We start from the raw sequence: 26,654 nt of genomic DNA on the forward strand, positions 1-26,654 counted from the left end.
AGTTTTCAGAGTTCCCTCCATAATATTAGTTTTGTAACAATAAATGATATAATTTAGGCAAGAGAGGCTGTTTTCTAAATGTCTTGATAGCAAAATCGCATTTAAACCAGTCAGTCATTGAACAATGTGTGAATATTACCACAAGAGGGCAATGGTTGCACAAAGTGAGCAAGGTTTAAACATGGTTTAAGTTCTCCTGATGAAACCTCACTTTAGCAGTATAACAGGAGGAAAAGACAGAATGTATTTTACTATAGCCTATGTGATAATTATAATATGCTCCTCTGGGGAATGACAACAAGTCAGACACTGCGTAATATAACCTAATAACAAGTAAGGGGGAAACAAACGACAGACAAATTGAAATGGGCAATGTAAAGAAACGAATATTAACGATCTACGTCATTGTACTGAGAATATAATAACAACAGCCTGAAATGATGAGTCGCCTATGTTTTATCTACAGTATGGGGCAGCGGACAACCCTTTGTAACTCCTCTGTATGGCGGGATAAATGCTAATGAGCGGATGTTGCGTATATACTTTCCCGCGTTTTCCTCTTGTGAGTTTGGGTGAGTTCGTTTAAGGTTATCACGTGATCCCACTGAGCGCACGCTTCGTACACATTCACATTTTAGACAACTTAGGAGAAATACAAATCTATTTAAAATACACAAACGATCACAAATGGTTAGATAACCGGTTAGCAGACACGGGATTGTGAACATTGACTGTGGCGGGCTCCTAAACCTTAAGACCCCGCCCGCCATGGCACACCGCCGCGCACTCCGATGAAACGAAACGAACACCCTCTTCACCACGGTTTCAGGAAGCCAGTCAGCCTGTGGGTATTGTTGTATTGTTGCCACGGAACTTGTGCAGTGGGCTTTAAACGTAGTGAAGCTAATTTGTTGCCTTTAAGAAATTATTATTTAAAAAATATATATATTATATTAGTCTGTTCGTAAAACGGACACAAAGATGCCACCTAAAAAACGCAACACGGGGACGACACATAGCAAGGAGCTGAAGAGTGCTGAAAGTGTCTCTCCTGACAAGAAGGACAGCCCAGAGTTATCTCTTAAAAAGTAAGAGAAGTTGTTTTGAGTTATTCAACAGACCGCGAATTAATTGTTCATTAAGTTACATTTGTTTACAATGTATCTTAATGTTAGGCTGTTTGTCTTTTACTCTTGCTAGCTAGCTTAAGTGTTATTAACCGTCAGCTCACTAGCTAGCTCCTTCAAACAAAGTCATGCATGTACACTACAGCTTTAACGTCTTTGTTTTGATACACAAAGACTCTACAGTCACACTTGAGAAATGAGATATAACAGTTACTACAAACACACACACATCTGAGTCTGGGACAGATTTGGACTAGCAGTCAGGGATGTTGTCATATCAGCAGTGGTGTACTAAGTTCATTCGCTCAAATATACTTCTTAAGTACAATTTAGATATGATATTTTACTTGAGTATTTTAATTGTGTGCTACTTTGTACTTCTACTGCACTACAATTCAGAGGTTAAAGTGTCTTTTACTCCACTACATGTATGTTGTCCCTTTAACTACTTTGCAGATTGGGTTTAAAGATTTTAAATATATAATCAACTGCGGTCAAGCCAGCCTCCACTTCAGAAAACACAGTCAAGCCAGCATCCGCGTTGTTGTGCGGTGCGCGAATATCCTATGCATTACGGTAGCGGCCTGGAAAAACTGCCTTCAAAATAAAAGTGCTTACTCGGTCAATAACAATTATACCAAACCTATTATGTACAATATAGGCCTAATGTGGTCAATAATAATGTAAGACAAACTACGTATAACTACCACATTATAACTGAGTGAATGTAAAACTTAGAGAGTTTCAAAATAAAAGACCTTTGAAGTCTCATGAGCTATCATCCCTCTGTTTTTAGATAAGAATAAAAACAAAAACCCTCCAGTATCAAATACTTATTTCACTCCAGGGTGATGGCAAGACACCCCATCTAGTCACTCAGAGAAAATCAGGACAATCTGATGTACAATTTCAAAATAAAATACCTTTGAAGTCTCATATGAGCTATCATCCCTCTGTTTTTAGATGAGAATAAAACAAAAACTGTCCAGTATCAAATACTAATATCACTTCAGGGTGATGGCATGACACCCCATCTAATCACTCAGATGAAATCAGGACAATCTGATGTAGAATTTCAAAATAAAAGACCTTTGAAGTCTCATATATGAGCTATCATCCCTCTGTTTTTAGATAAGAATAAAACAAAAACCCTCCAGTATCAAGTACTTATTTCACTTCAGGGTGATAGCAGGACACCCCATCTAGTCACTCAGAGGAAATCAGGACAATCTTATGTAGAGTTTCAAAATGAAATACCTTTGCAGTCTCATATATGAGCTATCATCCCTCTGTTTTAAAAAGGTCTTATTTTGAAACTGTACATCAGATTGTCGTGATTTCATCGGAGTGACTAGATGGGGTGCCCTGCTATCACCCTGGGGGGTATACTACGAAGCAGGATTTTCACTTAGCCGGCTAACTTCAGGGAAAACTCCGGCTTTCCGGTCCTATGACGCTGGTTCTCTTTTTAGCGGGCTAGATCTCCATGGTAACTTATGCTGTGCGGCTAACCTGGGGGGTATACTACGAATCTAGTTCAACCTATCCTGGATATGTTTTGAGTTATCCAGTTGACTTAATCCAAAACATACGCGCTCTCGCTAAACTGTCCTACAACGCTGGCTATCAACTCGTTCGCTCAAGCCAGCCGTGTCCTATCTAGTTAGGTGCGCGTTCACATGAAAGGGGTGGTATTTGGAGCATTCGACCAATCACAAACATGGACAAGCATACTGACAGCGCAGCGTCATACTTCCTGAATGAAAAGTCAACTATAATATTAGTCAAATATGAAGAAGTTAAACTTTAAACATCCATGACTTAAACACTTTGTCCAGGATGAAAGCCACATAGCTGCACCTGCAAGGTGAATCCAGCTGGTAAAAGAAGAAGTGTTTGAATGCGTACATTAACAGGTTTATGATATCACTGCCCCGTCTAAGACACGATCTGACTTTAATTACATTTGACTCGGGTGTTTCGTCAACTTAATGTGTTGCTTAAAATAATACTTCTGCATACAGTATGTGACACTGTGAGTGTTGCACGGCCAGATACGGCTCAGCTGACTCAGATAAGGAAATATGATACATTATGATGTGATATGAATGATAATGGGACACATCGACGTCTGCACTCACAGTGCCGCGGACTGTAGGCTACGTAATGTTACTTTGATCCGGTTACTTATGTTGTGGCAGATATTTAATTAAGCTTTCTTAACATAATAGTATAATAGTTATAATAGTCGGATTGCTCTGAAGATGGGAGGTGATGTTCTATTAATTTTCACGTTCACACAGTCGGTGATTCTGGCCGGACGTCTTTCCTGCAACGGCAGTTTAAACTGTATTTCCTCCGCACACTGAGCTCTGATTGATCAGCAGGCGTGGTGCTTTCGCTGAGTTGATTTCTTATCCTGGAACCTATCCTGCATCGGAGCACAAACTAGGTTCCAGTATAAGTCACCATGGAGATCTAGCCCGCTAAAAAGTGAACCAGCTTCGTAGTACCGGAAATCCCAGAAGTTATCTTGCTAAACGAAAATCCTGCTTCGTAGTATACCCCCCTGCTCCGGAGCAGGTTAGGTTGCAGGCTAAGAGATCAACTCAGTGAAAGCACCGCCTGCTGACCAATCAGAGCTCAGTGTGAGTTTAAAGCGATCAACTCATATTACAGGAGAAAGGAAATACAGAAAAACTGCCGTTGCAGGAAAGACAGCTGGCAAAAATCACCGACTGTGTGAACGTGAAAATAGAATAGAATATCACCTGCCATCTTCAGAGCAATCTGACTATTATAACATTAGCGTTAAGAAAGCTTACTTAAATATCTGCCACAACATAAGTAACCGGATCAAAGTAACATTAAGTAGGCCTACAGTCCGCGGCATATCACATCATAATGTATCATATATTTCCTTATCTGAGTCAGCTGAGCCGTATCTGGCCGTGCAACACTCACAGTGTCACATACTGTATGCAGAAGTATTATTTTAAGCAACACATTAAGTTGACGAAACACTCGAGACAAATGTAATTGAAGTCAGATCGTGTCTTAGACGGGGCAGTGATATCATAAACCTGTTAATGTACGCATTCAAACTTTTTCTTTTACCAGCTGTATTCACCTTGCAGGTGCAGCTATGTGGCTTTTATCCTGGATAAAGTGTTTAAGTCATGGATGTTTAAAGTTTAACTTCTTCATATGTCTAATATTATAGTTGACTTTTCATTCAGGAAGTATGACGGTCAGTATGCTTCTCCATGTTTGTGATTGGTCGAATGCTCCAGATACCACCCCTTTCATGTGAACGCGTACCTAACTAGATAGGACACGGCTGGCTTGAGCGATCCACCGCGTCGTAGGACCATTTAGGGAGAGCGCATATGTTTTGGATTAGGCCAACCGGCTAACTCAAACATATCCAGGTTAGGTTGAACCAGCTTCGTAGTACAGGACTCTGGAGTAATATTAGTATTTGATAGTGATACTGGACAGTTTTTGTTTTATTCTTATCTAAAAACAGAGGGATGATAGCTCATATATGAGACTTCAAAGGTCTTTTATTTTGAAACTACATCAGATTGTCCTGATTCTTTCTGAGTGACTAGATGGGGTGTCCTGCTATCACCCTGGAGTGAAATGAGTCTTTCATACTGGAGAGTTTTTGTTTTATTCTTATCTAAAAACAGAGGGATGATAGTTCATACAATAGAGATTTGAAAGATCTTTTATTTTGAAACTCCTTAAGTTTTACATTCACTCATTTATAATGTGGTAGTTATACGTAGTTTGTTTTAAATAATTATTGATCACATTATAAAGTACATATTTCTTAATTTAATATGTTTGTTATGTTATTTAGGTGTATTTTTTTATTGACCGAGTAAGCGCTTTTATTTTGAAGGCAGTTTTTCCAGGACTACCGTAATGCATAGGATATTCGTGCACCGCAATATCAGGTGCGGGCTGGCTTGACCAGGTTTTCCCGAGTGGAGGCTGGCTTGACCACTGTTATAATCAGCACTTAAATTAGACATTATTTACAACTGGAGCGAATCCACATGCTACCCTGCAGTATACAAAGCAATTAAAATTAGCTCCATGTTTACCAGCTGTGATAAACCCATTAATGCATCCATAAATATAATCGAAACATATAATATATTTATAATACAATGGGCCAATCTGCATAATGAGTACTTTTAACTTTACTTTCATTGTACTTTCACTCGAGTAACATTTGCAATGTAAGATTTTTACAATAACAGAGTATTCCTAGAATGTGGGATTTCCACTTTCACTAGAGTACAAGATAGGAATACATCTTCCACTTCTGCATATGGGCAGTATGATGCTGAAACTGTGATTTTGTTTTCTTCCTCCTCCAGACACAGAGACAAGGACGCTGAATTTGTTACTCTTTGTAAGAGCCTTCATGTGACAGACCTGCTGTGTGACCATGCCTGGAAGCTGTGGAAATCTGTTGAAGACTCCATGGCAGAAATCGCTGTATGTATTTATATATGTATATGACAGATTTGGAAAGATATAATCCTGTTGTCCTTTTGAGGCGATGTAATGGGCATAGGTGGATATGTATTACTTTGGATGAAAAATACACATTAGCAAATATCCTGCGTACTATGCTGTTTGGTCAGATTGAAATGGCCACTATAGCATTCAGACTGCAGCAGTGACAAATGAACATGCCATCACAACCAAACCCCTCTTGATGTCAGTGATTCAAAAGCTTTCTCAAATGATCCTTACCATTACAAATATGTTTAAACAAAAGTTTATGATTATCCACAGTAACTGTGGTACTACTCAAAAACTGTACTGTATTGTATTGCCTTTCAAACAGTATCTGAATACAGTATCAGATATGAAGGTACTATCGCAGTCCAAGTTCTATTTCAGTTTAATTTCTAACCAGTACATTTAAACAGTCTTTAACAAAGATGTTTTTGCTTAATACAATTATAACATAAAAGGTGAGGTTGCTTTGTTCTAACAGATAAAATACCCCACTGATAATAGGACGGGATGATATGAATAGGATGGCATGGTGTCTGTGATACAAATAATATTGCTTTTCGTTATACATAAGTTCTAACAATGTTCTTTTTTCACATAACTTCAGGACACTCAGAAAAGGGTGTGGGGAGCTTGTCTGTTTGTGTCGGGGATCGACGTGGATGTCTCCTGTTTCACCTTAACTCAGGCTCTGAAAGCAGTCATTCTGAAGTAAGTACTCAACATGCATGTTGTTGACAAATACTCACACACATTAATGCTTGTTATATCCGTCATTTAAATGGCAATCTGTAAATGGATAACGCATGGTTGCTTTTTGCACAATGGTCCAAATGCAAGCTGTGATGAAGCTGAGGCGCGATGCTGAAGATTTCTTTATTTGTTCTCATTGATTTGCAGTAAATCTGAACCCTTTGTTTGATATTTAGACTTTCCTTCCTAATTTTGTGTTCAGTTTTATACAATGAATTGTTCGCACTCTCTTTTGTAGTGTAAAGCAGTTTGTGGATCTGGTGAGGAAGTTGGATGTGAACATGGATACCATAAGCACCAAAGTGAACTCAGCACTAACGCGAGTGGAGAAAAAGTACGATGTGACGCTGGCTCTCTACCAGCGGTTCGAGAAGTGAGTGAACTTAAAGTACAACTGCCTGATCCAACTGTTGAGAGCAGAGTTGTTATCGATAACATCCTTTTCCCCCCTGTTTTTCAGAACATGCAAGAACATCTTTGCTTTGGTTTCTGATGACCAGTAAGTTTGACACTGCTTTCCCACATGAGCAAAGTGTACTTATAACACTTCATGTTTAGTCTGTTCTTGTGTTGTTGTTGTTTTTCTTAAAGATTGTATCTATTATCAACTAATCATTTTGTAAAATGTCAGAAAATAGTGAAGATCATCATGTTTAATATGGCCTAATAAGACATTCAGTTAAATATAATATAAAACAGGGAAAAACAGTAAATCTCCATATTTGAGGGTCTGAAAGCTGCATTTTTTTGCATGAAAATTCACTTTAAAGATAAATTACTAGTAGATTAATTGTTGCAGCGTTAATACGATGTAACTCAGGTTTATGATTAATGGTTAAGTGTCTCTTTTCAAAGGGAGAGGGAGACCACGCGGAGTTGCTGGACCATGTTTCTTTTGGCCAAAGGTAGGTTAACACATTAACAACAACAAAAACAAGTAGCATCAAGCTGTTACCACACTTAATACTTTTCAAAGTGTTCCATCCTCTCCTTTCCATCCTTCCTTCCTGTCTGTGCTCAGCCGTAGAGCTCAAGTGAAAATGTTTCTCCTCACTGTCTGTTTTCATTGGTAGTGGTAGTATTGTGATGCAGCTTCTCATGTGCTGCATCTCTGCTGTTTCCAGGAAGAGCCTTGCAGATGGAGGATGACCTGGTCATATCCTTCCAGCTGCTGCTTTGTACACTGGAGTTATTCATCAAGCGCTGCCCTTCAGACCTCCTGCAGCCTCTTTACAGTGAGCTTCATTCACATCTTAAGCCTCTTGTCTTTTGTCATCATCTGTTCTGACTCGGTGTTTGTTTATAAGCATATGCAAATCATACTATAGTTTAACAATGAAGTAGTTTATCTGTTTAGAATATTATCTCTGTTATTCAAGGTTTTGGGCCTTAGAAAATGGAAAACATAAACTGTACTTTGGACATTCTGTGATATGAAAGGACTTGTTTTTTTACAGCACCTGGGGAGTTACTAAGCCCTTCAATGTTTTTCTCTCAGAATCGGCTCTCAGCAAAGTTCAGAGCCCTCCGACACGAACATCTCGCCGCAACCAGAGCAAAGTCAAAACCCGACCTCCGGAGCCAGAGGTGGATTTTCAGCTCCTCAAAACCTTGTGCGAAGAGAATGAATGCAACGCAGAAGAGGTCAGAGCCCCCTCTTTGTATTGTCCTTACAGTCATCACGCACATTTCTTTCTTTGTCCCTCGATCTGGGTGTATTTATTCTCATTTGCCCATTTTTATTCTAATTCTATCCCCAGGTGAAGAATGTATACCAGACCAGTTTCTCGGCTTTCCTGGACTCTCTGGATCTTTCCAGAGCTCCAGATTTTCCTCAGGTAGGGGCAATTGCTTTTCATGTACTGTTTCTATTTGTTATCTCTTGTCCCTCTCGCTGTGTTGAACGTGTAAGTGTCTGACAGCTGGTGGTGGTTCTATTTACTGCTCATACATGTTTGGTTTCGCATACATAGTATCAGGAAAATGTGTACTCAAATGGGGGATCCTTTCATATTGTCTCAGTGTCATATAATGCTGCTGTAAAACAAAGGAGACAGGATGCTACTGTTTGCTCACACCAACACACTCCTCCTGTCATGGTTATTAGATATATTTATTCTACTGGTACACTACCCCAGTAACTAACAGGTGGCGCGCAATATTTAGAGTCTTATGCAAATAATAATATCCTGTTATCAATCTGATCGATGATAGTTCTGGATTATTGGAAACATAAATTGAAAGTTGGGCCATTTGTAACATTAATTTAGGTAATGAAATGTAATGCTTTTGGGGAACTCAAGATAACAATCAAAAATAAAGAGTAGTTAGGAATTCTACCACAGTGAATTGTCTTATACAGCAGGTCGTGGTTTTCTGCACAGCTCATGGATAATGCAGCTATAATTTAACACTGTCAAAAATATAACTTTGAATGGAGTTCTCTTCAATTCATTGTGTTCTGCAGAACCGTTCAAAAGAATGGCAGAAGGCAGAGTAATGTAAACCTTTTCTTTTTCAACAGGCAAATGACATCAACCAACAATATGAAGAGCACTACCTCAAGAGCAGAGACATCGATGGGCGGCTGTTTTTTGACAGAGATGAGACTGTTGTGCCACCTAAAGTCGAGATGTAATGTCCATTATCATTCAGAGTCTGGTTCATCACTTTAAATCGTTTAAAGAAAGGTGTTTGATAATTGGCTCCTGTTTCAGATCACAGGTGGAGAGAACGCCAAAGAAGAACCTCCCAGATGAAGATGGCATACTCATCCCTCCCCAAACTCCAATCAGGTGAGCTCACGTGTTCCTTTTTTAAATAATCATTTACTGTGATCACAGTGGAGTAGGGCTGAGTACTCATGTTCACTTTCAGCAACATTTATTTATGTAATTGTTTTGTATCATCTCTTCAGTTTTAAACCTTAAAGAGCAACTTGCAGGTTAGACACACCAGTGAATAAATGTGTAGGAAAATGATCAATACACTCGATTTTCAAAAAAATATACAGAAATATACACTATAGTGACATCTGGCGGCGTTTCAGTAAGACATTTTTACTTCCACATAAAAAAGCCTCCGCGTGTGATGTAACATGGGGGAGAGCGGCCGGTCTAACGTATGATTAAACATGGATCACAATGCTAGTTTTGACACAGAAGAGGTTCAAAATATATATTCGAATGCATATGATTATAATTATGAGCCTGCTATGCGTCCAAGAGACCAGGAGCAGCCAAGGATTAGAAGAAATAACGGCCATCGGCAAGAAATGGAGCTGTGGTGTGAGGAGAACCAGTGGAGAACTGAAGTTACCTACTGTAACCCCAGCTTCTATGAGTAAATGGCGCAGCCCTCTAAGGCTATCGCTATTGGGTAATCCCCCTGCGCCCCCGCGCAGCGCTGAAACACTTGTAGTCCACGCCCACCCTCGGGCTCCCTTCCGGTATAAATAGGAAGGAGGCCCGACAATCTGCTCCCATACAAAATAACTTTTCTTCAGCTATTCGTGGAGCCAAAAACCGGTACAGAAAAAGGTTTTCCTGTTCACACCGCAGAGGCGCCGCCTCTTAGCTCCGGAATCCCGTTCACTTCCAGCTCCAAAAAATTGTCGGTCTAGAGGCAAGAGCTTCGGAGCTAAGAGGCGGCGGCGCTTACGTCTCTCTTACGTCGAGGCGGGGGCAGGGGCAGATTCGTCGTTGAAGTAGATGCTGAAGACCACAAAGAAGTCTTGCATTTCGCATGTGATGTTTGTAAAGTTCCAAGTAAAGTCGTCCCTTGTAAAGTCGTCCCTTGTAAAGTCGTCCCTTGTAAAGTCGTCCCTTGTAAAGTCGTCCGATGCCTTCCATTTCGTTTCGTAAGAGGATAACCAAAGCGAACAGCGCTTCAATACAATCGGCCATTGTTGTTGTTGTCGATGTGAGGGATTTCCGCGCGGTTTGGATTTTATGAAGCAGGCACCTAAACGGTGACGTCATGACGCAGCAGCGGCAGCTCTGGGCGGTGTGAACAGAGCGGGAGCAGAAAAGGGAAACCGGAGCTGAACCAGAAAAGCTCCCGCTCTGAGCTAGAAAGGGAAAAGCGCTGGTGTGAAAGCCGCATGAGAGGGCTACGCCATTTACTCATAGAAGCTGGGGTTACAGTAGGTAACCTCAGTTCTATTTCGTATATGGCTTCGCCCTCTAAGGCTATCGCTATTGGGTTAAGGGCGAAGCATGATGTAGTCTGCGCCCCACTGGGTCCGCCCGGCACTAGAAGCACAGACACACCTGCTCAATAACACCCCATGCCTATTGCGCCATGCGTAATGACGCATCGCCGTCCCTGGAATATAGCATAACATGAATATTTTCCATGAGGGGACGAAGGCTAAGAACAATACATACCTGCCGCTGTGAAAAAGTGGAGACGAAGGTCATACTTTGCCCAGTGACAAAAAGAGGGGGAACAGCAGCTCTCTGCGTGCAGACAGGCAGGGTGTGTCAGAGAGGAATGGGAGACATCCCTCAAATACAAAGGAATAAATGAACAGGGGGAAGACCAAGATACAGCAGGGCAAATGTCTTCCACTGACATTCCTCCGTGCAAAGCCGTGGAGGAGGACATTCCTCTGGTGGAGTGCGCATTGATGTTCTCCGGGGGATTCACCCCAGAGGAGACATATGTCTGTGACAGCCGTTGTGCATACCGAGGCTGCTCGATCGAGCGCTCTCTATAGTGCACAAACAGGCGCTGAGAATGGCGCAAGGCAGCCGTGCGCGCCACATGGCAAGACAGAGGAGATGAGACGCGGCTTCTTCCTCCGACCTGTGAGGAGGGGGAAAGAAGCCATCCAAGGTGATCACTCTCGACTCTAAAAGAGCTTGTGATGACCTTTGGCATTAAAGCCGGGTTAGGGCATAAAACAGCTGAACTGCCATCTCCTTGGATCCGGAGGCATTACGAAGCCAAGAGAGAGCAGACAAATCACTCACCCTTTTCGCTGATGTTAGAGCCAAAAGCAGTACTACTTTGGCTGACAACAGTTTAAGGGGAACCTGGTCTAAAGGTTCAAATGGGGCTTTGCTTAGTGTGCGTAACACCAAAGCCACATCCCACTGAGGCGCCAGTGCGCGTGACACAGGTCTGAGTCTCCGTACTCCTCGCATAACACGGCTGCTGCGCTCTGCGAGCCCCTCGGTTCAATTCGCCGGGAATATACATTGCTCTGACGCACTCCTCCCTGGCGATTGAGGTAGGCTGCTTCCATAGCCGTGGCCTGTTGTCTGTGCAAATCAACACATGTTTGATTGTACAGCAACGGGAGCGGGCAGACAAGACAGCATGCGAAAACCTTTTTAAATGCGTGTTTTGTGAATGGAGATGGGATTGATCAGGCTAAACTAACGTTGTAGCTGCTCCGTCCAAACTCACAACAACGTCCTAAAGACAAAATTAAAGCAGCGACTGTATTCGTCATGACACAGACAGTCTGTGGTTTGTACATCTTTAACTTTTGTCCAGTCTGAATAGATATGAGGAGCTGTGAGGAGTTGATTAAAGAGACACACGCACGCACACACACGCACGTTTGCATTTCAAAGTATTGCTTGTTCATACAGTTGGATGTTGGAGCTTCACTGTGCACTGCTGAATGATGTATGTGCAGAGTTTGATCCTTAAGGGTTTCTTCTGCTCTGAAATTGAATATATTTGTTACATATTAATAGAATTTTTGATTTTTTGATTTCATTTCGGATTTGTGAATGGGAGTAGTAGTAGATGGAAAACCAAACACTAATTATTCAAAGTAAAGTATTTCATTTTATATACGGTAATACTAAGGAGGCATAGGCCTATATGATTATTGAACAGCTGCGTCACGGAGAGGGCTGTGTGGGTTGTGACACGCCGGAGGAGAGCTGTCAGTTCCTCCACTCGCTGCCGCGAGAGCCGCGCTCTGCTGGCTGAGTTTAATTCCACTCCCAGATAAACGATTGTCTGAGAGGGAAGAGGACAGCTCTTCTTCCAATTTATTATGAAACCCAGGCTTTGACAGCTGCGATACGAGATGTACCGTCTGTAAGGCGACTTCCTCCCTGGAGCGTTACCTAATGCAATTCCACACTACGTCTTACGGTACTGTGTACCGGAGGGGAGAGAGAGAACAGCGAAGGGGGGAGAGAGAGAGCAGCGAAGGGGGGAGAGAGAGAGCAGCGAAGGGGGGGAGAGAGATGTAATACGGTTTGCTGTTAAACGTTTTGCTTGATAGGCTTCAGCTGTGTTATGTATCTGCTGCAGGAAGGTGGATGCACCTCGCACAACGCACCCAGGAACGAAAGCTAGCTCCGGTCCTTTTCCTGTTAGGGAAACTGTGGACTCGATGTCCTGACAGGCTGGAGTTTGTGCAACCTGCACAAACACAAGCTCACCATGATTACAAATGGTGAAATGCAATGTAAAATTACTGAAACAATACCAGCTCACTAAATCACAACCGCTCAAAACTACAAACTACTACCGCAGATTGGGCAAAAGGAAGGAGTCCGAGAAAGTTGCTCCCCCATGTGACGTAATATGACGCGTTTGACGTATAACGTTAGTAGCAGAGCTCAAAACTGCTCCTTTCCCTCTGAATTCCTGCCCTTATGTCTTGTAAAACATATCAAATCCTGCATTCACTTTTTTAATTGTAATTTTCAGGCAAGGTTAAGCATAAATGTAGTAAAAAAAAAAAACCTGCAAGTTGCTCTTTAAAGTCTAATACACTGTTGTCTGCTCGCGGTCAACTGGTGCATTTAAAAGTTCCTGAAGTGAAGGGCTCTACTTGAGAAGAGCTGTTTTCTCTGCACAGTTTGTGCGAAATTATAAAAATCAACGGTTTAAATAGTTGCTTACAAAAATATTTGAGTATACCATGATGATATATGCAAATATTATAAACATATTTTAAAAGCCTAATTGTTTAATGTGTATATGTTCCTACATATTGAAGTCGGCCATTTTAGATTGTTCTGGTATTTCTTGCGCCATATGAAGATTGTTACCCATATTTCACTGTGTGCATTGTTCTGGGTTTATGTCCATCCTTCAGCACTGTCTGATTTGTGTTTTGTCCCATCAGAGCTGCGATGACCTCCATCCAGCAGTTGAGAGGGGACCTCACCTCCAGTGGAGATCAGCCATCCACTAACCTGGCTACATATTTCAAAGTGAGTCTCTAGAGGGGTTGCCACTGATTAAAATGCCCCATGAAACTGCACTTTTACTAACTTAATTGGACCTGCTTTCCTCTAGGGATGGGAATTTGAAAGCAATGTATATTCGAATATTCGACCCCCCAAAAAACGGTTAACCGGTTAACCGAAATGTACATATCCTATATAAAAAAAATTGGGTACATTTTTTTTCCCTTCACATTATTTTTTTTTTTAACCCAATTTTTTTCCAATATTTTTTGGAAATACATACATGTTCAAATAAGTGTAGAAACCAAGTCGAATTTGTCAAATGTATTGAACTGGTGATCACAGTTTGAAAGCCTACAGCTTTCATGTGCGGAGGCGATTCACAATCAGGCCAGCTGTAGAGAAGACCCTCTCAGCTGGAACGGAGGTTGCCAAGCAGCGCTTATTGTTGTTTAGGCTGGCCACTCATGTGTCGCGAGTGTTGACAGGGGGCGGGGGAGCACGCTCATGAACTGTTAGCGCCGGAACCTCGCAACGGCTGCGGAGGGCATGTGCGCCACATTTGGGCATAAGATGAGGTTTGCGTCTGCATGATCTGCGTGTAGGGAGGGGCAGCAGCCATATCATTGGCTAGAACTAGCTAGATCTGATGGATTTGGACATAAACACGAGTGAAGTATAACCGGACGCGAGAGAGAGAGAGAGAGCAGCACCTGCAGCTCTGCACGCTGTGAGGGAGCGGTGAGCGGAGCAAAACACACCTTTAGACGTCAACTAACACATTTAGCCATGGCACTGTCGTATTGAATTGAATTATTCAATTTGATATGTAATCAACTTCGGCATCACTCCCAAAAAAACAAAAAAAATGTATACAAATATTAATAACTCATATTCGAATACCTGAATAATTTCGAATATTCAATTAATCGTTCCCATCCCTACTTTCCTCTCACCTGTGATCAGAATTGCACCGTGGACCCGACGCAGGGCGTGCTGAAGCGCTTGGAGACCCTCGGGCAGGTGTTCAGCCAGAGGTTTGGCCAGGCTGTCGGCCTGCACTGTGTCGCTCTCGGTTTGCAGGTATAAACCAACACCGAAGAAGACAATGAGCAACAATGGCAACACTCCAGCGCTTAAATAATCTTGTCACTGACTTGTGTGTATTCTTTCCTCTTTCAGAGATTTAAACTCGGCGTCAGACTGTATTACAAAGTCATGGAAGCGATGCTGAAATCGGTAATTGATTTGTTTGATTTATTAAGTTTCCAACTGTTTTTTATTTACTTACTTTGTATTTGCATTGTTTTTATTTATTTGAAACTCTTAAGTACGTTTAAATGTAGCTGTTCCCAGTTTAACCCAAAACAATGTATCTTAGGAATCCATAATTGATAAATCTACTTTATATTTGCTAACAATTACTTGTTTTGCCTTTTTTTTACTTCTTATGCTTTAAAGAGCAAAGAGAATATCTGAATGAAGGCAACTACTATGATCTGTAGACGTTATACATGTCTGAAATAACGTATTCATGTTGTTCCCTTCCCATTTTATAGGAAGAGAAGCGACTTTCCGTGCAGAATTTCAGGTATGTGTTTTTATTAAATCCCAATTATGAAATCAGTCGTTGTAATGACTTGTTCATGCATGCTTTTATATATATTTTTATTTGAGGTGAAGAATAGATAAGCATTTAAGGGTTATTTGCCTTGAGCTAAATCAAATGGTTTTACTTCCAGTAAACTCCTCAATGACTCCACGTTCCACACATCACTGCTCGCCTGCGCTTTGGAGGTAGTGATGGCGACCTATGGAGGTAATTTTCAAACTAAATGGGAAATAACTTTAATATATAATTCCTTGCATCTTACAGTTATATATAGCAAGTTGTAATAATGTTGTTTTCTTCTCATGATTAGAGAGCAGTTTTAAGACTGGAGGATACAACCACGGGGGCTCTGGTGATCCCGTTGAGACAAACGTGTGTTTCCCCTGGATCCTGGATGTGGTCAACCTCTCTGCGTTCGACTTCTACAAAGTCATCGAGAGTTTCATCAAGGCGGAGCCCACTCTGAGCAAAGATATCGTCAAACATCTGGAGACCAGCGAGAACCTCATCATGGAGAGGATTGCATGGAGGCCGGTGAGTTTGATCTCTCATCACCACTACAGTATGCTAGCAATAATCTCTCAGGATGTTAAAGAGGTTAATGCATACATAACATGTAACTATTACATCTTTAATCATTTGCCAAAGAAAAAAATACACACAATTATTTTTCAATTATTATTATTATTATTACTACATTTTTAAGAATTACATAAACAAGATCAACATACTTTACTAGGTCCGAGCAGCATTCTGGAAAATGAGGCAACATGTTACATTCACTACATATAAAAAAAAGTCATGGCATATCAATATTTTACTGGCACATTAAACTGTCGGAGTACACAAAACAAAATAACTAAGCCGCCATTGTGTTTCTTACAGTAGCATGGCAGCAAAGCAAACACACAAGCCTGTTCAACATTATAATTCCTTACAATAATACAGAGTACATGTTCAACACACACAGAGTTATCTTAGTTTAACTTCTGAAGAACTGCAGACACAGTAGGAGCAACAGGATGCTGTAGTAGTAGAATATAAAAAGTCCTGGACAATTGAATGAATCATAATCGAGTGCTTTTAAGATAATGATAGCAATGATCTTTGTCACTGGCTGCCACTGCCTCCCCCGGGCACCTCCCTGTGCAACATGCTGCTGGAGAAATAGTAGATGAGTGGATTTAGGCAGCAATTGGAGCTTGCTAGTGAAAGCACCACGGGGTGCACCGCCTTGGTCACCTTTGCCAGGCCACAATAGGGCAGCAGTCCCACGTGTGTGAGAGTGTATCCCAGGAGGTTGATGTGATAGGGGACGAAGCAGAGCAGGAAGATGCCGAGCACCCAGTAAATGATGGTGAGAGTGTGCTGGCGTCCTCGGCGCTGGCTGTGAGAGCGGTGTCTCGGATGGCGAAGCACCCTCAGCACCCTGCAGTAGCTGCAGAGGAGAAGCAGAGCGGGCAGCAGAAATGAGCCCAAGACTAGGCCCAGAGCTACCAGGATGATTTTGCGGTGGCGTTGGGAGGAGGGGTCCAGCAGACAGGGCTGGTGCTGGTGAGCGGCTGCAAAGCGCAGCAGAGGCAGACTCACACTGAGCCCCAGCACCAGGCACCAGATCCCCCCACTCACCAGCTGTGCGACACGCAGCCTGCGGAGCGTAGAGGCCAGCGGGTGCACTACGGCAAAGTAACGGTCCACAGCAATGCACACCAGGAAGAAGATGCCCCCGTACAGGCTGATGTATTTGAGGGTGAAAGTGAGGTGGCAGTACGCCACACTAAAAGTCCAACTGGACAAGTCTCCTGTCTGGGCTCTGGCCCTCTGGTGGTAGTAGAATATTCTCAGAGGCAGAGAGATTACAAAAAACATGTCCGCAGCAGAGAGGCTGACCATGTAAATGGCTGTGCTGTTCATGGTGCAGGGAGACAGACACAGTCTGCGCAGAGCCAGGCTGTTGGTGACCAACCCCAGCAGGAAGATGACGCTGTAGGACACCTGATAGAAGGTGAAGCGGTAGCTGGTGTCCACCGTGCAGTTAGACAGAGGGGACACAGGCTTGGCTGCCACATCACTCATATTCCACACGTCCATTTCTTAAAATGATTGACTTTTCCAGCACACTTAACGCAGTGTCACTCCTATACCTGGAGGAAATTAAAGTGAACATACAGTGAGTGAAAAGAACAGGTTTAATGGCAGTTAAACCCGTGGCTTGTAAAACCTTATTACACTCTGCTGTTTTTTATGGAATGTAAATATGTTGAGGTGACATGAATACACAGCTTCAGCTAACATATATATATATTTCATATGTAAGGATATAGTCTAACTGTCAATAAAGTTTTGACTGCAACTTCCTGCTCATAAAACAAGCAAACATGTAGTTTCATTACATGCAGTGGGGTGGGGAAAAGAATCCCCTCACCATCGAACACTGTTCCCCTGCAGTAAAATCACATTTGGTGAAGTTGATTTACCTTGATAGTCAGTTCTAGGCTTTAGTCTGCGATGCGTTATCAAATATCCAGCTAAGTATGTTTGAGTCATTATTGGTAAGAGTATTGTTGTGAGGACTCTTTACAAAAGCCTCTTTTTCCTGCGTTTGGAATACATAACGTCATCAGGATATGTTTGTACCTTGTCCTCTTTTATTTTTACGTAATTCTCTAAACACTCCAGTCCCAAAATAACTATTGTGTTAAACAATACCGATGACTGAAGAATAATATTATTAAGATACATTTTCAAATACACAATGTGAGACTGTTTTGAGTCCATGAACATCGATCATCACTTTCAGTCAACTCTCGGGTAGCCTCTCGATTACATTTTCATTTTCTTTTTAATCATCAGTAACAAGACTTCTTTTCTCTATGACCCAAGGAATTGAGAAACATATTTTCTTCAAAACACTTTTTCTCCCTTCATGTTTATGTTGTCTGCATTATTGATCTGAAATCAACTCCTGTATAATCCTTCACTTGTCACACTGAGTGTCTGATGAGTATCCAGCTGTTGAAATGATCTTGATGTTGTTTTAAGAATTGCAAAGCATGTGTTGTGTCCTAAGATCAAATCCTATTTGGTGGTTCCTTAGCCCGAAAAGCCGAAGAAATTCTCAAGCATTACATTTTCTCTGTCATTAGATACTTTTTGTGGATTCAACTGTTAAGTTTCTACTACATCTTGATAGGTTCATCCAGTAAATTGCTGTTTTCATTTCATTAAATTGAAATATTGAAGTATTTTCTAGTCTTGGCATATAAAACTGAGAAGGATATTGGAAGATAAACTCACCAGTATCAAGTCGCAGTCATGAAGTGATTCTTGTAGACAGCTGGATCATTTGTTAGGATGCTGTAACGGTGCACATGCTACTGATGCCTACTGACGCCTACACCTACTCACAGGTCAGGGTCTCTCTCCCTCTCTCTCCCTCTCTTTCCCTCTCTCTCCCTCTCCTCTCCCTCCTCTCCTAGCCGCATGTCTTGTAGTTTGTTTTATTTACCTAATTTAAAAACATTTTATGAGCTTTAAAATGACTCATCACACAGTTGGCTTGAGGAAAGACTTGTTATTTTCAACAAACGACTTTTCTTATTTGACTGCATTTTATTTTATGATCAGCCTTACAATCAAGCACAGGTTGTTTCATAACTGTCATGGTGGGTGTCATGTTTATGGCTTCTTGTTAAAAACATACACGCTTGATTGGAGGTAATCATTAACTGTGCAGATAAAGGAATAGCAATAATTCACTGAAAGTGTGTCAGCCTTGGGTCTGGCAGGGATCTGAGTTAGTGGATAATAGCCTTTTCATGTAATGTGTGTCTCAATTATTCAAACAAACCAACCCTCGTTTGAATGACCTACCCTGCTGTAAAACCAGTTATCCACTAAAATATTGCTTTTATGCTGATTGGAAAAGGTCCAGCTGCTTCTTTATATTAAGTCTATTTAAGTGATGTAATCAACACAGCCCAAACATAGCAAAAAAAGACTTAATAAAGTGCGGGTTGCTTTTCTCTAAGATGCCAGTTTAAGTTTACATTCCAAGTTATTTTCCTGAACTTTCTCAGGATTGCAGCAACCGTTAATGTGCCTTATTTTGTAAACGCACTTCTCCCTCGTGAGGCATGTTGTCGCTCGCCTGCTGAAGTTTCACAATCCACAGCAGCGATAGTGATGAGTCTACCCCTGTCACTGCAGACCCTCGGGCAACATGAGGAATGCGGCAATGCTCAGTCTTGCAGCACACAGCTTCTCCAAGAATGAACAAATATTCAAGCTGCAGCATATTCCACTTTCTCTCAGCTGTTTTCAACAGACATAATGGTCCGATGTGTAGCCAGCCTAGCTGAGATCTTTTAAATAATTCTCATCAAATTTGGCTTCAAGTTTTGTCATCATCCCAGCATGTCTACAGATATAACCACCTATTGAGATGAGGCCATTGGCAGTGTTAGTGCTGGGATGGCCGGTGCAATGTGCATCTGTTAAGTATTGACTCATTGTGCCTTCATAGCGTACGTACTGTACGTACTGTACGCTATGAAGCCAAATTTGATGAGAATTATTTAAAAGATCTCAGCTAGGCTGGCTCCACATCGGACCATTATGTGGTTGTGTCGCTGGTGCTTGTATGACTAATCAGTCTCGACAAACCATTCGGTTGCACCCAAAGTGTGTCATATGAAAAACTGATACTGTCAAATATATCACCACACTATCGAACAAGTTACGAATTTCAAACTCAAAACCTTTTAAGTTAAAAACGCTTTTATTCGCTTTCAGTGAATGGAGAAAAAGCTGCTATAGACGCAGTTCTCCATAAAGTGGTTCAAAGCCATAATCAGGCCACAAATACTTGTAAAATGTACAGTACATCAAAAAGGGTTGTAATACTTGTTCAGCATTGCCAAAGCAGACTTTAAAAGGAGAATCTGCTCTGGGAAATAAGACTACAGTTACAATGTCATCTGTGCAAAAGCTGAGACTTATTTTCAGCCCAGTGCACATTATCATGGCTAAAACACACACCTGTCATTTCCACTAATACACACTTGTTTTCAAACTTGTGTTGTGAACTGGTAGCCCACACAAGAGTATCTATGCTGCGACGCACTTCCTGTTCTTCCTTGACTTGTTCCACTCTTCTATCGACTTAAAAGGGATCAGTGTCTTAACTCCAAGTCTAAAATCTCTGCTCTGTGGCGTAACTCCTTAGTAACCGTTGTGTTGATGTGTTGTTATTGAGGTCACCTACGTGCTCAGATTGAAATCACCAGCAATCAATTCATTATTTATCATGTTCCATAATGGAGTCGACATCAGACTGTGGACTCGGTGTGATACTCTTGGGTTCTTAGAGACTGCAGGGCCAGGCTTTTGGGTGTTGTGTTTGGACTGCTTTGTGAGCTGTCCATCTGTAGTCTCTCGAATAGCCTCGCACCGTTGTGCCATACTGTGGACTTGCGTTTGATGGAGCTCTGAATGGTCTCTGAAGTGAAGTAGTAAATGACTGGATCGAAGCAGCAGTTGGTCACTGCTATGCACAGCGCTATGGGGTAGATGGTTCTGACCACAGATTCTACGTTGCATCCCTTTAGGACTTTGGAGCGGACCATGGCGTAGAATATGAGATTAATATTGTAGGGAATGAAACAGAAGCAGAAGATGAAAAGATGCACAAAGATCATCCTTAATATTTTTGTCTTGTTGAGGGTCCCGCCGCGGGAGAGGACTTGGGGTTTCCTGAGTGTCCGTAGCACCATTATGGAGCAGAAGACATTGAGCAACAATGGGATGATGAAGCCCACAGTCTCAATAAACACCACCACCTTGGACAGCTCCGCCTTCCACTGATTAGTAGAGTAGTTTTCAAAGCAGAAGTTGGAAGAGTTGGCATTTGTGGGTGAAGTGGTGTCCAAAAGAAAGCCAGTGGGAATGCTTCCAGAAAGCACCAACACCCACACTGTGCAGCATGCCAGTTTGGCGTTCCTCTTAGTACGAATTGCCTGGGAGCGGAACGGGTGCACGATGGCCAGGAAGCGGTCGACACTGATGCAGGTGAGGAAGAGGATGCTGCCGTACATGTTGGTGTAGAACAGGGCCACAGAGATCTTGCAGAGCACGCTTCCAAACAGCCACTCGCGTCTAATGAAGTAAACAATCCGAAAAGGCAGGCTCAGGACAAAGAGAAAGTCTGAAGCCACAAGGTTTATCATGTAGGTCGTGGTCTCGTTCCGCAGCTTCAGTGTACAGCCAAAAATGTAAATAGCCACCATGTTAAATATAAGACCAACAACAAACACCACGCTGAAAACCGAGCTGTACAGTGTGTACTTGAAGCCGTCATTCTTGCTGCAATTCATGAAGATGTGAACGGGGCTTGGTGTGGTTGTAAAGGTGTGGTTATCCATGTTTATACCGGGTTGTAACTTTTACAGAGTTAAAATGTGCTCCTCAATCGTGTACTTGTGTCAGTCATAAAAATCCAGTCTCTTAATCCAACCATGTGCTTTAGGCAGCGAAACGTTACGCTTCATTTGGGTAGGAAATGCAGTCGTTGAATACTAAAGAAGGCTCAGTTTGTGTGGTTATGTTATATACCAGAAAGTATACGGCAACTCCTCAAAATACCTGTATTAGTATCCAAAGTCCTTATGTTCTGAAAGTGAAAGTCCTGCAGTCAGAAGTCCTCGTTCAGAACGTTTCCCAGTCTCTCACAGCTCTGATCCCCTGTGAGAGTAGAATCGTGTGCCTCTCCTCAACGGCGTGAGCATTCGAGTGGTTCTTCCCTTCTTTTGTTTCCTGTCAGTTCCTGCAGCAGCCCCACGCGGCATGTTGTTTGTTCCTCTTGAGTTCCAGAGGTTTGACTCTGCTCCGGCCAGACTGGAAACCAGAAACCTCTTAGCAGACTGCTGCTACACAAAGGTCTACTGGGCTGTTCAAACACACAGGGAGGAGCGTCCACTGGAGTCAAAGTCCTCCCATCACTGCTTTGTTTTTACACTCCACTACACTGGATATGTAGTCTGACATTGTTGTGCTGCATTATTTTCTTCTTGACTGATCGAGGTGTGATTAGATCAACCTCTCAAATCTTAAAATTGTACTTAAATAAACAGGAGTTTTTGTTTCCCTAAATAAATATTGCAGTGTTGGCATCCACTATGCATGCTGTCATAGCAATCGAATACAAGTGTACTTTCAAAATGTGTCATCCGCTACAGCCGGGTGTGGCATGTGTTATACAAGGAATGTGCCAACGACAGGTTTATACCTGCAGCCGCTGTGCAAATGGCTGAGTAGTAAACCGCACCCACTGCCCTGCATGATCTCAACACTGAGTTTCGGCCTGGTGTAAAGATGCTGATAACCCAGTACTACACTGGTCTGTATGTCATTTCATCTGGAGCTAAATGTTGTTTGAGAATTGTTGAGGATATTTACAGTGTGTAGGCAGGATTGGATATGTTGGTATTTAGAGGGTCTTTCGGTTACCAGTCAAATCAGAGAGGATGCTATAGGGAGTGTCCTTGGGTAAATTGTGTATACAATGAGGAACAGACATATTAGCAGCCCCTAGTTATAATTTGACAGGTGTGTTTTTGCAAAGGAAATTAGGTGTGTAAAATGTAAATGTTTTTCTGAATAAACATGTAAGCCACGAAAGAGGCTGCAAAATATTGTAAATATATTTATATATAATCCTGTTTGTGTCTCTGCAGGACTCACCACTGTTTGAGCTGCTAACACAGGAGCATGAGAGCGGCGCGGCGGAGCAGGTCGAGACCCCGGCCAGTTTCAGCCAACCGCTGCAGCACAACCACACTGCAGCCGATCTGTGAGTCTACCTGACTCCACCACAACCTACTTCTCTCTCTGGCAGTTGCTGCCAGCTCTGAGAACTTTATTAGACCCTATCACTTCCTTAAACTGTTGGGACACCACTATGAGTCATTACAACAAGTCACATAGTGTGCAACTTTAATTAAGCTATAGTTGCATTGCATGCATCATAATACTAGTAAAAAGACATTGTTAAATTCCATGACTCACTCACCATGAGCCTTTCTCTCTGAGGATTTGAACCTGTTTTACTAAAACCTCCCATTGTGTGATTTTAACATATTGTTATTTTTAATGTTTATGACGTAAATGACATGCAGTTTCTCTATTGTCCCTACAGATACCTCTCCCCCATGCGTCCCGGCTCCCGTGTGTTGCCTCCTGACTCCCCCGCCCCGCCCAGCTCTCAGGTTTCCTCTCAACCTTCGACCCAGAACGCACGACTCCCAAAGTCCAACTCTCTCAGCCTCTTCTATAAAAAATGTAAGCTGACTTTCCAACCGAAGATATTTATTCTCATTGATCAACATCACTGTCAGAAAAATGTTCTACTGTTTTCCCTTGGTCAGATTGAGGCCACTGACCTCACAAAGCATGTGTTTGAAGTCAATAGTTAATCTGCTAATTATGACTATTTCACACAAACATCTAGGGAACCTCCGTGGAGACATACAACACAAGGTGAACAATCGACTGAATTCATTTCCAACCGTCTCTGTGGTGTCCTCTCTCTGCAGTGTACCGCCTGGCCTACAGCAGGCTGAAGATCCTGTGCTCCTACCTGCTGTCCTCGCACCCCGAGCTGGAGCCCATCATATGGACTCTGTTCCAGCACACGCTGCAGCACGAGCACGAGCTGATGAGAGACCGCCACCTCGACCAGGTAACCCTAAATACACCCATCTGTTTTCTCTTGCCTTTTTTTGTCTCTGTTTTTTAAACCGCCTCTCATTGTTCTCTCCTGCAGTTGATGATGTCAGCCATGTATGCCATATGTAAAGTGAAGAGCGTTGATCTGCGCTTCAAGACCATCGTCACAGCGTACAAGAACATGGCCAACACCAACCAGGAGGTGACACCTTTAATGCTAATAACTATCCTTTTGTTGCTTTTTTAATCACACTTCATTTCAATGTTTCTGTGAACATCTGTTGTGTCTGCCTTTATGTTGCAGACCTTTAAGCACGTGTTAATCTCCGAAGGCCACTACGACTCCATCATTGTCTTCTACAACCAAGTGTTCATGCAGAGGCTGAAAACCAACATCCTGCAGTACGCCTCCACCAGGGTGAGCCCCCCCCCCCCTCCACCACGTTGGATCTGCAGTTTGACTTTGATACCTTCATAATCTGATAAACTCACACGGCTAACAAACCCTCTCATTGTTGCTGTTCTGTTTCTTTTAGCCACCCACCCTCTCTCCGATCCCACAAATACCATGCAGCCCCTACAAGTTCCCCAACTCCCCCCTCCGGGTGCCTGGGAGCAACAACGTGTACATCTCCCCTCTGAAAAACCCCCGCATGTCCCCGGGGATCATGACTCCTCGCTCCAGGTGAGTCAAAAAAGTGTTTTTAAAGAACTGCCATAAAATTACATAATACTAATTAGTTTCCACTTTTACTTTGATAAATCACTTCATTCCCTCACTACCATATAATCATGTCTTTTCAGAATTGTAACCCTTTAATAAAACAGTTTGGTTATGTCATGTAACCATTCTTTTTAATGAGAAAATAAGCATTTATTTTCAGTTTAGTCAATATTATACTTTATGTTTTTCTAATAATTTAGATTTTGATGTATTGGATCAAACACTGCAGAACATGTATTATCCACATAGGGCAAACCGGATAACATTGCAACTGCACTTGTGAAGTAGCATGATCATTGACATAGTTATGGAGTAAAAACACGATCTTCACACAACTTTCTCTCATTTGTGTTTTTCCCTCCACAGAATGCTGGTTTCAATCGGGGAATCTTTCGGGGTGCGTACATCTTCTTTTTAAAATCACTGAGCATTTCATTAAAATGAATCTGCAATTCTATTTATTTGTTCTCTCACTCACTCTATCTGTCTGTTTCCATCTGCAGCTGTCCAACCGCTTCCAGAAGATCAACCAGATGGTGAACAGCAGCGACCGCTCCTTTAAGAGGGCTCTGGACATGGGCTCCGGTCCGAAGCCCCTGAAGAGGCTACGCTTCGACGTGGACGGGCAAGATGAAGCCGATGGCAGGTTGGTCACAAACAGGGTTTTATTTACAGCACAATGTATCATGGCATACAAACATGAATAGGGCTCACTGTCTTTGTTTTTATTTACAGCAAACCTGGAGGAGAGTCTACTCTCATACAGAGGCTTACAGATTTGAGTGAGTGCAAACCGCTTTATATATTATATGAAATGTTCTTCATGTGTCCTTGCTGTCAATCACATCTTTGGTCCTCTAACATCTTGATGATTGGTCTCTGTAGGCTCCACTCGGAGTCGCGTGCAGGAGCAGAAGATGAAGGAGGACGCAGAACTGAGGAAGGAATAACTCTACGCTACTGAACTGACCTGCACTGTTTGTCACAATGTGAACACTATTTCTACTGTTCACACACAAAGTGAAAAACACCTTCCTCTGTACATTTAGTATTTGATTTTAGTTTGTATTTAACTTCGTCTTTGAGGAGTAATATGTGAATATCGAGGACTTTCTCCTCTTTGTGTGTGTTTTTTAACTGAATAATGGATGTGGTCATTGAATTTCATTTGAATTTTGAATTTAAAAATGTAAGTGTGTTTTAAGAGTGGTATTAATTTGTGGGTGTTGTTAGGAATCATAGTTTTCACTCTCAAGGAGGTTCGCAATTGTCAAAGCGCTGTCGAGGTGTATCGTTGGTTTCCCCGTTAAATAATTAAGTTTAACCAAAATTAGGAGCTTCGTATGTTGACCGTCCTTCTTTTCAAATGTTTCTATCATGATGCAACATTTCAGGTGTTAAATCATGATCCTTCTCTTCAGAAAGGTTAAATGTCGCTTCAGATGGAAGTCCAAATGTCTTTCCGTGCAGCGTCTTTACTTTCAAACTCTTGTCTTGAATGGGAAAATTCTTTGAACACCTAGAAAAAGTTTAGTTTGTGTCATAAAGTGGAACGATGAGACAAGGACAATGATATAGTTTATATTTTGCACTCAACCAAAATGTGTAGTATCATAGGATCTGATGTACTGCTCATTTATCTTTCTGTATACAATAGTACTTTTGTATTACTTTTGAGTGGCTACACATCAAACGCCTCCTGATGTGTTTTAACTTAACGACTATTTTCCATGTTCTCAGTCTTTCTAACAACAAGTTGGTAAAGGGGGGGGTGAGACATACAAACCACATACAGCATTAATGTCCACTCAAGTACTACAAGGGAAAATATTGCTAGAAATGTCAACTACAGAGTTCTTTTTTAAATTAAAATGTGTTTATAGTACTTTATTGAAGTAGTTCCTTGAAAATGTAGTAAATATTTCTTTTGAAAATATGATTTTGTTGTTTTCCGTTATTGGCAGTTACTAAATAACCAGCTGAAAGACTGAGCATTATGATTT

The 26,654-nt window shown here is 41.9% G+C and overlaps 3 protein-coding genes across 3 annotated transcripts; 1 reads left to right on the forward strand and 2 right to left on the reverse strand.

The window, feature by feature from the left end:
• The first annotated feature begins 823 nt into the window (after nt 1–823).
• Nucleotides 824–26,588, forward strand: rb1 (retinoblastoma 1). Its single transcript, XM_034099270.2, has 27 exons — nt 824–1,088; nt 5,522–5,642; nt 6,277–6,380; nt 6,661–6,795; nt 6,883–6,921; nt 7,278–7,327; nt 7,547–7,657; nt 7,921–8,066; nt 8,183–8,260; nt 8,947–9,056; nt 9,140–9,217; nt 13,528–13,615; nt 14,558–14,674; nt 14,774–14,830; nt 15,151–15,182; nt 15,334–15,410; nt 15,514–15,737; nt 22,937–23,052; nt 23,398–23,540; nt 23,795–23,940; nt 24,025–24,129; nt 24,232–24,345; nt 24,464–24,612; nt 25,018–25,048; nt 25,155–25,297; nt 25,387–25,433; nt 25,537–26,588. The coding sequence occupies exons 1-27, from the start codon at nt 982–984 to the stop codon at nt 25,599–25,601; spliced, it is 2,733 nt and encodes a 910-aa protein (XP_033955161.1). The 5' UTR covers nt 824–981; the 3' UTR covers nt 25,602–26,588.
• LOC117458664 (lysophosphatidic acid receptor 6) lies at nt 15,955–17,294 on the reverse strand. The gene has a single exon (XM_034099272.1). The coding sequence runs from the start codon at nt 17,292–17,294 to the stop codon at nt 16,314–16,316; it is 981 nt and encodes a 326-aa protein (XP_033955163.1). The 3' UTR covers nt 15,955–16,313.
• On the reverse strand, nt 19,956–22,369 carry lpar6b (lysophosphatidic acid receptor 6b). The gene has a single exon (XM_034099271.2). It carries the CDS (start codon nt 21,623–21,625, stop codon nt 20,534–20,536), a length of 1,092 nt encoding a protein of 363 aa, XP_033955162.1. The 5' UTR covers nt 21,626–22,369; the 3' UTR covers nt 19,956–20,533.
• Nucleotides 26,589–26,654: the final 66 nt, after the last annotated feature.

This window comes from Pseudochaenichthys georgianus, chromosome 14 (assembly GCF_902827115.2).
Source record: "Pseudochaenichthys georgianus chromosome 14, fPseGeo1.2, whole genome shotgun sequence".
NCBI lineage: Eukaryota > Metazoa > Chordata > Actinopteri > Perciformes > Channichthyidae > Pseudochaenichthys > Pseudochaenichthys georgianus.

Excerpts from the sequence above, each read along its gene's own strand:
- rb1 (XM_034099270.2), top strand. The coding sequence starts at position 982 with ATGCCACCTAAAAAACGCAACACGGGGACGACACATAGCAAGGAGCTG. Across the intron at positions 1,089-5,521 it reads CCAGAGTTATCTCTTAAAAA|ACACAGAGACAAGGACGCTG; the intron begins GTAAGAGAAGTT and ends TTCCTCCTCCAG. Across the intron at positions 24,346-24,463 it reads TGCAGTACGCCTCCACCAGG|CCACCCACCCTCTCTCCGAT; the intron begins GTGAGCCCCCCC and ends TGTTTCTTTTAG.
- LOC117458664 (XM_034099272.1), bottom strand. The coding sequence starts at position 17,294 with ATGGACGTGTGGAATATGAGTGATGTGGCAGCCAAGCCTGTGTCCCCT.
- lpar6b (XM_034099271.2), bottom strand. The coding sequence starts at position 21,625 with ATGGATAACCACACCTTTACAACCACACCAAGCCCCGTTCACATCTTC.